At 32.8% G+C, this 12978-nt stretch overlaps 1 protein-coding gene across 1 annotated transcript in view; it reads right to left on the bottom strand.

The window, feature by feature from the left end:
- LOC129229959 (junctophilin-1-like) overlaps window positions 1-12978 on the bottom strand; it is a 161541-nt gene continuing 148563 nt past the window's right edge. Inside the window, exon 9 of the mRNA XM_054864342.1 lies at window positions 1-2506. Within this exon, the coding sequence (XP_054720317.1) occupies window positions 2420-2506 (87 nt within the window). The 3' untranslated portion in view covers window positions 1-2419. The remainder of the gene's footprint in view (window positions 2507-12978) is intronic.

The following is a 12978-nucleotide window of genomic DNA, read 5'->3' as shown; positions in this document are numbered from 1 at the left end:
TAACATTATCTAAAGCATTTTTTTAAATAGTTAGCATCGAAAAAGAAAAGTCTTGTTACGTCTGTAAAACACCTTTAAAAGTACTGTGAAGCCCTTTTTTTACAAAGAGTATGAAGTATACTTTTAGTTTAGCTTTAAAATTAAAATATTGAAAAGTCCACTAATACTAAGTTCAATTTAACATGTTGCTAAGAGCATTAACCAAAAAAATTGGTCAATCGAAAGTAATATTTGAATCAATGCTTAATTCCATATCATATCAAAGAATATTATTATTATTTTTTTGTTTTTATAGAACTCAAAAGCATTCAGTGAATTATTTTTCTGGGATCTGTGTTTTCTTTAACGTAGGATTTATTTTTTTGTGTCATTATAGTTTTTTCTTTTGAAAATTTTGCAATTTGTTGCTGGTGCTTTTTTCTATTAATAAACTAGTTTTTTGTATTGTCATGATTCTTCCTTAAAATATTTGTAAATTTGACCCAATATAGCCTCAACCTCATACATGAGGTGGATTCCAACTGCAGAACCTATAAGTAAATTAAGTATTCTTGCATGCAACACGTGTTCTATTTTTTTAAAAATGATATTAGAAAATATAACAGATGATATTGCTAGTGCCATACATGTCATAGCAAAATACTAGAAAAAAGTGCGTTTTCAAAGTCAAACAAATATTTTCTCTAAATTGCATTCCAAAAAGTAATGTTTTGACATAAAAGAGCATTTTTGTCTGTAGAAAATCAAATATTAACATGAATGGAGGAAGTTTTTTTTTTATAGAAGCATCATACAAAAAGGTAATGCCTTTAGCAATGGCCAAACCTGCTTTCTGTTTCTGAGAGGTCTGCTGTGCACAAAATTTTCTGGCATGCTAAGAGTGGGCGGATAGTGGTAAAAATACAGCAAGCCACTTACAAAGTTCTCGTGGGAGCTTACATAAATAAATATTTTATGCTGGACAGTTCGGGTTCAAGAGATTTGATTCTTTGCAAATATAATTCAAAAGCTGCGCTATGAATATGCTAAACTTCTGAAAGCGAAAACCATTTTGATTTGCTCGAACCTTATGATGAGGACTTAGTTTTGCGGCCAATAACGTGGACCTATACAAAAACGAGATAGTATATAAGGGGCCGTCCACAAATGATGTCACACTTCACATTATTCTCTTCCCTAGTCATATGTCATGCTATATCACATAAACATATTGCTATAAAAAATGCTTTTATTTCAACCAAAATGTTTGTTGTCACAGTTCTTGTTACCCTCTCCCTCCCCTTGTTACAATTCCACAAACCCTCTCCTCCTCCTCAAAGCATGACATTTGTGGACGGCCCCTAATGCAAAATGCTATCGAAATATTTTGGCTTAACTTCGCACCTCACGCCGGTACTAGTTAACCAAGGAAGAAAGACGAGGGTAAGAATTAGTGATGCACCGGTTTTGGGAAAGGATGCTTCCACTCGAAAGCATTCGCGAACGTCTAGAAATGTATCAAAAGGACTTTTTTGTTTTCGTTTTGGTCTGAGATGAGTGTCGTCAGTATTCGGGACGATAAGTAATTTTAGAATACAGTATGACCCCCTTATAAGAGAGGTATGGGAGACGTATTTTGCATCCGTATTATATAACAAAACCGCAGTAAATTGAAACCAATCGTAATTTTAACAGCACAAATGTACAAAAGGACAGTGATACTGATAACCAAAGTTAAAATAAATGTAATGAAAATTAACATCACATATTACAAGGTAAAAGAATTTAATAAACAGCATTTAAATAAAATAAATATATTCATAAAGGAACAGCTAATATGTGAAGGTAATAACAGAACAGCCTACTCAAAATGAAGGACCGGTTATGGCATTTCTGTGTGATGCAAAGAGTTTGTAATGCATAAATAAATCGCATGAAAGGGGAAGCTGGAGGTTAGACTCTATATATATTTCGGACACAAAATATAACAAAAATTTTAAATACGTTTCTAAAAGTAACAGGAGACATGGTAGCATGATTCCGCGGTGTACCATGGTGGGGTTATACGGGGTTCTACTGTATTCAACTGTTCCGCGGTGCATCACTACACAGAGTAATAAACATTTCATTATAAAACAAAACCCTTGAGTCAGTGCGCAGAAAATGCGTGATCGGTGAAGAAATGCACACAGTGTAAACAAATTAACCACAGATCACATCTTCCCATCTTCTGAAGATTAAAAAATTGATTTTGCTTTCATATCACTTCGAAGGCTTTTCTGCCTAATCTTCACTGAAAAGCATGGCTGGTCCACAGCTACCTTCTTCAGCACACTGCAGGAGTGGTCTGGACCAACTACACAAGTTGGCGCATCAACGGAGCTGTTGATCGCGAAGAAATTTGATCGATTTTTCAGTTGTTCCAACGAGGTCTTTGTGCCTATGAGAGAAGCTTGTAAAACATGATCGCCAGACTAATGTTGATGATGAGGACCAGTAAGATCATTTGCTGCCTGGAGAACCAGTCCTAAAAAGAGAAGGAAAGAAAACTTAATAACCTTTTAAAAGTATATGAATGTATATGAGTTTACATGTTCACCAGATTGTAAAGTAAAAAATCACTTTTGCTTAATTAAAGTATTACAGTCGTTTATAGTAGGCTTGCCAGACGCCCCGGTTTGACGGGACAGTCTCGGATTTCAGACAAATCCCTTTGTCCCGGCCGGTTTGCTTCAATTTCCGGAAAAAAATAAATTTGATTAGAGATGACCAAAAAAGTCTAAAAATAATTAACTGTGCGGATTATTTAGGATAAATATTACATTGTTATTTGTAACATTCATTTGTAAAATTAATATCAGATTGTGAGGATTTTTACAAGATTAAAACCAAAAAGTATTCGCTAAAATAGTCCTTGCGAATGAAATGTACACAAATTGTTAATTTTTTTTGCTCATTTAACTTGTTTCTTTTTACTAAAGTAATTTTTAATGTTAAGATGTAGAAATAAAATGTTTTTTATCTGCTTCTGTCATGCATTACTACCCTTGTTTTAAGTTCATAAGTAGTAACCATTTATTCATTGCATTGAGAATGATCCACCCTTTTAAAACTCTAAAAACCATCCGGGGTTGTGTACCCCTTTGAATACTCGCAATGCTTGCATTCCAGTGTCCCGGTTGAACATTTCAGAAATCTGGCAAGCCTAGCTTTGAGTAACTTAGGGCCAAGTGGATTGACTTTATGCCTCGTCAATTTTTTTACTATTACTTTTTTAAAGAATTAGAAGACCCATTGATGTACTCTCTTGGAAACATTATGAAATACATTCTCGTCTCTTTATTTCAGGAATGAGGTTGGCAATATTTAACATAGCTGATTGCATCATTCAATAATTTTGAAGTGACTGTTTGAAAACTATTTTTGAAGTTGCCAAAATTGCATTTTCTGCAGCGTAGTGCTCTTTGGAGTTTTATAAATCAGTGGTGCCCAACCCGCGGGCCAAATGCAGCCCACCAAACTGATCCGTGAGTCCTGTTGTCTTGTTTAATGTTACAAATCAAAAAGCGAAGTATTAATGACCATGTTATAAATCTAGAATTAAATATTCAGAAATTGATTTTTGAAGAACAGATGCATTTATTAAAAGCAGCATCAAAGTAATGATAACAATAATTATTGGTTTTAAATTTTCTTTCCTTTTTTCATATTTTCCGATGTCATGTATAAAAAAATTAACATTTTGAAATTTTGTATGTGTTCTGGCCCGTGAAAATCATTTAATATGAGGAGCGTCCATCAGGAAGAAAAAGGTTTGGACCCCACTGTTATAAATTATTGAAATTTTGTGATGTTGTAAGGTAAAAACGGGGAGTTTTCAAATTTTAACGTTCTGGTTTATTTGAATTTGCACTGCTTTTCTTAAAATGATCTTATTTGCATCCTTTGACGTGTCTCAAAAGTTGCCCATATTAGAAGCATAACTTTAAACCGGCTGATAATTCATTTCAAATGGATTCCATAATTATTATTTCTAAATTTTGACTACTTTACAATTTTTTTAGGAATGTTACTTCAGCTTTATGTCAACAAATAGAGTGAAACTAATTAAACGTGTGTGGATCAATTTAAAACAGAAAAACTGTACCAAAGTTAAATCCTGAATTATTCATTTTAAACCTTATAAAGATCAGAGATTTGTTTCAGAAGTCTCCTGTTTCGTCGATTTACCAGCATTTGCTATTTTGTAGTTTGGATTTCTCTTTTGCCTCAAGATTGAAAATTATTTAGTTTATCGAAACAATGCATTAAATAACCTTTATGTTTGCAATATATAGAATCTACATTTTATTTTTACTTAAGAAAGAAGAATTTTTACCTAAAAAAAACTTTTTAATAGATATGAAACATTCGAAAAATAATGCTGACATCAAACATTGAATGAAAATTAAAAGATTTTACCCTTCACTAATCATTTACATCACAAATAAAATCATTTACATGAAAAATAAAGTCTTTCGAGATGATCCTCTCGCTATGTTTGCGCACGATTTGTTTTTTCTGTCATAGCTAGGTGTGGAAATGTTTGCATCTCTCACACCCAAAATGCTTTTGTTTCATTTTCGCAGTGAGATTGTTTCCTTCAGTCAAAAGTAGTACTTTTGGTCACTAAAATTGATAGAATAAGCAAAATAATAATAATAATAATAATAACATGGAGCGAGAAAAAACTTTCATTTTCCCAACAGTTACTTTTTATTTAATTTTTTTAAATGTCCGATTTTGGAAATAAGGTGTGGCCTTTATGATGTCACAAGTGATGTACTTTAGCGTGCTACTCCATTGGCGCACTAAATGTTTACTCTTTTCTGTCAACCGCGTTACCAGTTTATGATGTGTACTAATGGCATCAGTGAATGGCATTTCATCACTTGTGATGTCATGTGCAGAAGCGAAAAAAAATGAATTTCAATCTGCGCAGACATTAAAATAATTGTTGAAAAATATTAAACTTTATCAAATTATTTAAAAATGGTCAAATCCCATGCTTTCAAAAATGCTCTTTCAGCAAAAAATACTTTTAAATTTTCGGAAACGACCCCATTATTTTATGAAAGAGATCAAAATGGAATATTCCGTTAAAAACCCCAGTTTTTATATAAATTGCTTGGAAATTTACTGGAAAAAAAAGTAAATGCATTTTATGGAGAATATTACAAAAAATAAAATAAAAAAGCGCGAAACAGCGGAGTGACAGAAAGACGTTTCGGTACATAAAATAATATTTTAACATACTATATTAAGGGTAACTAAAAAGTTACAGTGGTTTGTAAAGTCATAACATGTCTCATAAAAATTAATTTAATTAAGAAATCCAGAGGAGGGGTACAGGGGAATTGGGCACTTTCTTTTGGTAATTTTCGTTTCAAATAAAAGGATCAGCGGGCACACCAGCTAGGGTTTCCAACCCCGCACCGAATTCAGTCCCGCGGGATTTCGGGATTATAAGGAGCCAATCCCGCGGGATTGAGTTTTTTCTTCTGAGAATTAAATTTTTATTTCAAATAGAAAAAGTTGTGTTTTTTAGGAAGGACTGCTTTTATTTCCAGAATTAATAGTCTTCTTGAACTCCGTACAGTAGTTGTAAAGCACTGCAAAGTCAAATCCTAATTAGCATTCATCGTTTGGTAAGCAAAAGGGAGCCGTTTGTATGGGATGGTAAAGGATTTTTGCTTTAAAAATAATGCGCTTGATGAAAACATGTGTTGTGGCTCCACTGAAATTGGTTTTACTAAAATTAAATAATTGTCGACATTTAGAAAAAGATCCGCATTAATTTCATGACCTTTTGAAATGACTTTTCTTTTCTTATGTTGGGTTTTTGCTCAAGAACTACCAATTTCGGACAAAAACGATGTCTCTTGGATATGCGTTTGGCTGTATCCAATATAACTTGCATTGATAATACCCTTGCTGCTCCATTAACGTTGGTTATTGTGTCAGTGAATTGCAAGGGGTGAATGCTGCTTGAATTCACCATTTCACCAAGTCGCAGTCTCGCAGTAAAAGAGAGAGAGTGTCTGGATAACTTCGCTCATTTTGCCTCTTACTTTAAAGAGGAATTCAAAAATATGAGCAGCTTAATTTATTGCACTGTCGTCGTGTGATTCGTCCTGTGTTTCGTACAAGTTCCTGTCGCCCCTTTTAAAGTCTTGCCGAATATATAAATAATGTCAGATTTTTCATTACTTTCTTCTTTGGAGTGCATTACTTAAGCTTACAGAAGTACTCCAACATTGCATTCAGGCTACTCCAGCGGGTTTTGGAATATGTAATACATTTACTCTACTTTTTCTAAAGCGTAATTTACTGTATTTTAAATTTTAATGATGACTTTCGAAAATGCTTATAAGTTTTAGGCATTTTCTCAATTGCTGAACGTATGAAAACTGAAACCTCCGAATGAGAATACCAATTCATTCTCAGAAAAATATACGCTATTTTTATTATGCTCTTAAATGATAAAACCATTGTTAGTCACATGAGAAACAGTTTTTTTTGTTCTTCTTGCAGATATACGAGAAAAAAGATTAAATCTTCTGATGATACTTGTGAAAATAGTTGTTTTATGTGCGGAAAAAGCTGGAAAACGCTTGAATTGGAAAAAAAAAAAAAATGCGGGATTGGGAGCAAAACCCCGCGGGATCAATCCCGCTAAATATCCTGCGGGACTTGGGATTTCGGGATTGGGAACCCTAGCACCAACCTTTTCTTAGCAGTCTTCATTTGCTCAGATATAATGTATGTTGTGTCAGCCAAAAAGAAAAAAAGTGATGAATAAAAAGATTGTAAGAAACATTTCAAAAATCATTTTTGAAGTCGTAACACTACGTGTTTTTGAAATTAGCATTTACACAATTCCGTGAGTGATAAGAAAAAAAACAAAGGTCGTTTACGAATTCAAGCGCGAAAATTACGTTAACAATCAAGTAACGAAATTGAAGAAACGAAACAATACTGCAGATAAGTGTTATTAAATGAAAGAGTAAGATTTTTTTTTTTTTTGTAAAAAGTATTCTAACAATTCTGTGAGGAGTTCGTGTTGCATATCGAAGTTGTTTTTTAATTTTTACTTGAAGGTTCTGTTAATGGCGACTCGTTTTTTGTCACGAATCCGTTTTGTTTTTTAATCAAAAATTTTTGTAAAGGATTGTTATTTTATTTTTTGCGATCGAAATTTTGTAAAGGTTTTTTTTTTTTTTTTTTTTTTTTTTTTTTTTTTGCAATCGAAATTTTGTGGAGGATTAATTTTTTCTTCTTTTTTTCGGGTACCAAAAGAAAAAATTAATCCTTCATAGATTCTCGATTACTTTGTCTATTATTTATTTTGTTCTTATGACGTAAGTTGAGGTTCATTTTACTTTTAGTACAAATTCATGAACTCCCGCTCATCCCAATAAAAGTTCTTTCTTTTTAATTGTGTTTAAATTTTTTTTTGTGTGTTTTAATTCTAAATGATCATTAGATGGTCTTAATTTTTAGGAACGATATTTTAAGTCCTTACAGTCCTTATATCCTAGTACAAACACGAAAAAAGTCTTTACATTTGGGTTAAAAGTTAAATATTTTTTAAAAAGTTGAGTTGAAAATTCTAACAAGTTTATAAAGTTTAAAATGCACTATTAATTCAGAAAACTAGAAAAAAGTGCCTTTTTTCGCACAATGTTCGTTGCTGCATTAAGTATTTTTAAAAAGTTGTGATAAAATGTTCTTTTGCCCGTGGGAGTGCTATTAAAATGCTTAAAATGCTAAGTTGTTCTATGTCTTGACATTTTAACAAGCTGTTGTTTGGTAGAAAAGGGAAGGCGGTGTTCAACTGAGAAAACATTAATGTGTTTGTTTCTTTTTTCGTTACGCATGCTTTAAGTTAGTTATATTGGATCCAAAAAAGATGAATAATAATAAATAAACAAATAAATAAAACGAATGAGCTTCCGATACATAACTCCCTTTTTTTACTTGTTCTGTGTCTCATGTAACACTGTCTCTCACAACACGACATTTTCCGAAAACCTATCTTCCGTGTTATAGAAAGATTACCTGCATTCAGGAATTCCTCACAACTTTTAAAATGGGTGAAAAAAGTTTAGAAAAATTCTTCAAGAAGGGTTTGTAACAGGACCGTATTTAAGGGGTGGGTTTCTAGGGTTCAAACCCCTCCGCATTGTTTGAAAAGCATTTCAAAATTTCTTTTCATCCATACTTTTTTTGCTAAAAAAGCTATGTTTTCAATTTTATTTGTAAAATATATATATATATATATATACATATATTATTGAAAATTTTTGCTAACTCAGTATTGTGTCTACAGCATTTTTTATTTGTTTCTAGTTAATTCGAACATCATTTCTTTCAAAACAATACAGTGTTTCTATAGAGTTCGAATCACCCTACCGGAGACTTTTCCGAATTGAAGTTTTAGAAAAGCAATTTCAGACGATCTTTGGTGATTTTATGAGAAGGAGTCTTAAAGGTGTGATTGTAGACATCTCAGATAGAGTTAAAGGAATGAATATGTTTAGTGACTTAATACCCATAATTTTTCGAAACTGACGTTCCAAAATGCGCAATTTTAGGCGACCTTCAATGATGATAGGGAGAAGAGGTTTAGAAACATTCCCCAGATTTTTAATGAAATTGAAGTTCTAAAGCGCAATTTTAGAATACCTCTTTCAACGGAAAAGAGAAGGAATGGGTTTGGGAACCTCCTTTGACAAACCTCTAAATTTTTTGTTTTAGAAGTTAGATAAAAATAATGCGACACGACAACTCCCCCCCCCCCCAAGCATGTGTAAATCAGATAGTTAAGAGGTAAGTTAAAAAATTAACCGCCCCCTCCTTGAAAAATTTCTGGATCCGTCCTTGTTAATAGGGGTACTAGGAAGTTATGTAGTGTACAAAACAATTTTTTCTTCATTAAATACATATGTCATCTTTTACATTTGATTCAAATTTTAGGGAAAATCAATAGAATGTATGAATAAAATCAAATTTTAATCATCACATAGATTTCATGAAAAATTTGTTTGGAATATCTATCCCCGAAGTCTAGTTACATCCCTGGTTTGTAACTAAGAATGAAGCATGAGAAGCAAAAAAATATTCATGATGGCAATCACACTCTAGCCAGAGAATTTTACTATAAAAGCAAAGATATCAGTTTTTAACAATGTACGAAGTATGCTCATGAAGTTACAACTGATGTCTATGGAAAATGATCCAAGTTTAACTGGAGACGATTTACTAGAAAATGCTAACTTCTTCAAAACAAGAAAGGCTGAACGCATGTAAAACATTCGAAGACACTTAAGTAAAGGGATGAATTTGCATGTTGGCATTATGTTTTCCTTATATTTGTCATTAAAAGAAAATTCATTCCTTTTCTTGAATTTAATTAATATTCTGCAGAATACTCATCGCTGGCAAGTGATGAATAAAATTGGAACAAAAAGGAAGACATCAACCTGCATTTCTTTGCCACCATGAATACAAACTTAATTCTTGGGAATGCTTCCAATTTCATGCAACGCGCCCTGCCAACATTTGGGAGATATTTTATCAAACTTATGACTCGTTATATTATTTATGCATTGCGTCGAAAGAATATAAAACATCAGCCAAAAAAGATAAGATGTATCGTTTTGTAGATACTGACGAAAAAGCTAATAAATTTTCTTGAACTTCAGTAGTGAGCAAGTGAAATTGTTTTTTTGATGTTTGATGGGAAAATGCTGCACAAATAATAAAGTTTCACAATTCTTTTTTCAAAAAATATATATTTTAAATTTCCTGTATAAATGTTGCTTTAAAGTATTTAGGGATTGTCCATAAATGGTGTCACACTTTTATTCACCATTTTTGTCACATTTCGCCTTAGCCCCTTCCTCTCTCTTGTCACACATCGCGCTAAATTACATAAATATATTTTAACTAGAAAGTCGCCCGTCAAAGTATGACGGGTGAAAATTGCTTTTAGTCTTCTCTATTTTAACGAAACAATTGCCTGTTTGGTGATATTTTGATGGTTGAAACTTTAATCCTAACCTCAGTGGATTCACTCTAAACTCCAGTAGATAGCGTTCATTGTTGACCGGATCCAGTTAAGCCTTGTCAAAATAAAGTTTTTCTCTGCATGTCGAACATTGCCAGAAAATATTATCAAATTATCATGGCGCGAGTTTCATTCTTGATGACGTGAGGAGCGTTACTCGATCATTCGCTATTATATATATGAGGATTATTGTCTGAAGATGAGAGATGACACCGAGGAAATAAATTGTTTTTTTACGTTTAGTGATCATACATTTTCGTCTCCAGCAGGTCTACAAATACGAAGTGACTGGTTTCAACTAGTTTTACTTGTCATGTGGAAGGTTACTAAAAACATTTACATCGTTCGAACTTTTATCCCAGCTATTTTTGATGTGATATTTAAGTATCCCTTTACGGCATAAATACTATACTCTGGTGTTTATGGAAACAAATAAATTTTTATTCTTCCAATGTTTTGGGAAGATTAAAATTTTGACGTAAATAAATTGCACCTTTGTGTATATTTTGCGTGACTTCAGCCCATAATAATATTTTTTATAATTTTTCTTTTTAAATGATTTTAGATTCCATTTGAATGATTAGCGGGCCACATGCGACCAATGAGTAGCGGGGGCCGACACAGACTACCATTTTTGGGGAAGGGCCATGCTGAAGAATTGCCCCCCCCCCCTCCCCCAATGAACGAACCCACGGTTTTCGGTACGAAACATTTCCGAAACTGCTTGGGTGTCAATAGAAAACACCAAATCGACCAGGATTAAGGCATAAAAGTTATAAATAAATTTAGAAGAACGAGTAGTGTTTCAAATATTTACTTTCTAAAATAATTATTGAGTTGAAAAGACTACTGAAATCGTACACATTTTATTTATAAAATGTTTGAACACAATGTGAACGGATGCTATTGCCTGCGGTTTGAGGGGGGGGGGGGGTCATGATCCTCTCCTTGTATCAGCCCCTGATGAGCAGCAGGTTGAGTATTGTTGGTGTAAAGTGCAGCCATCTGCCTACATCAACCTCATGGGTAAAAGAAACCACTGTTCCCATTCACCCCATAATGTCTCTGGGATAAATGTAGCCACGTCTTATTTGCTGTAACAAAGTCATTTAATCTAACTTTTTATACCCAGTTACTCTCAGAGAGTGTAGTTTGGGACACAATGAGCAAAGTTATAAGCTTAGAGCAGGAATTAAAATGAAGAGAGTAAGTCCAATCACTGGCTTAAGCAAAAGCTCACCCAAAGACCCCCAAGTCACGTGACTCAACAACGACGAATGATTGGTACGTTTTGCGTGAAACAAGCGAAAGAAACCTGATTTTTCCCATTGCTTTGCTTTAAAATCTATCACGTGGCTTTGGATCTTGGTTTCACGAATGAAAGTCTTCGCTCCCTCCATTTTATCTCTTCTCAATGGTTATAAGTCTCAATTCATCCGAATGAAAGGGAAAGATCTAAAGTTGAAATTCTGTTTCCCACTACCCCAACTGTTTCTACTAGTTTTAATGTAAACTTGAATTATACAAGCTCTGATTTTCTGTTGGATTTTTTGCGAAACGTCGTTTTAAACTGAAACGTAAGAAACTTTTAAGTACTACTAGTAATAAGGTATAACATTGGTTCTGACCAGGGAACCACACGACAGTAATAATGAAAAAAATTTAAAATGGTAGCATTCGAAAGAATATATTGAGACATTTTTTTAACCCAAAAATTAAGTGCCCTCGTCCCCTCGTTTTCGAGACACAGGGTTTTAAAGTCTGCCGAAATCTTAAGAAAAGTCGCCAAATTTAAGGACCTTGCAAGAACGTTAAAATAACGCTTGATTTCATCGTCTGCATCTTGCAAGGCATATCATTTCCATTTTTATTCATTTGCAAAGCGTGTGAAAGATGTTTTGTATTAATTCGTTACTTGTGTGTGTTAAATTAAAGAAACACCATGAAGTTTCTGAAGTGGAAAGTAGAAAGCTTTATCTAGAGGAACGAAAACTTTACAACGAAATTAAACGTAAGTTTTATCATTTCATTCGTGATAATAATACTTTTCAGAATTTTACTGTATTTTAAGTGTGTTTTACTTAACAAATTGAAGTGTTTATTCTTATTAATGAAATATGTTTTAAGCATTTCTTAAAAATCAAGTAGAATTAATATGAACAAGAACAAGAAGCAGTCTAGTTTGAGCTAATATATCGAAAATAAATTGGATAGTCTTTGATGTTGAAATAAAATGGTCATGAATTATGGTATCAGTTCTTCTTATTATTATTTAAAGTTATCATCAATACATCAAGTTTTATTGTCTGACTACTGTTAGGAAAGATATTTAATTTTCAATTTAAAATCGAAAAAAAAAAAAAAAAGACAGGGGATAGTAAATGTCACCAATATGGACTTAAAAATTGTGGATATCGGAAATTACATCATGGGTAGAGGGAAATAATTATTTTTATAATTAAAAAATATTAATTCGTCATAAAAAAAACCCTGTCGTTCAAATTAAATCGATCACTACACTAAAAGTGACTGTAACGTAAATGCGCAATATATTACATGTTATTTATTTATTTTTAAAACATTGAAATCACTTTTTAAAGTTATGCTTCAGTCAAACTACAATGACTTGTTCATTTCTAGGTCAATGCACCATGATACTCGGACATGATGCAATATGCCTGGTACAAATATGGGTTTTTACAAACTCGGCCACCTCCATTTGAAACACTTAATTCCAATTTTGTTTTTCACTGGAGGTTGACCGTTCTGTACAGGATTTAAGTTCATGAAATGTTCCTGGTGTCATCATTTTCTTTGTTTTAATCTTTCTTTTGTTCCACATCATATTTGTCATAGTCAGTAGCATTTTTTCCCCTTTCAATAGGCTT

The sequence above is a fragment of the Uloborus diversus genome, chromosome 9 (assembly GCF_026930045.1).
Source record: "Uloborus diversus isolate 005 chromosome 9, Udiv.v.3.1, whole genome shotgun sequence".
Classification (NCBI taxonomy): Eukaryota; Metazoa; Arthropoda; class Arachnida; order Araneae; family Uloboridae; genus Uloborus; species Uloborus diversus.
Note: the sequence above shows the minus strand (reverse complement) of the source record. Positions and strands in the feature narration are given on the sequence as shown.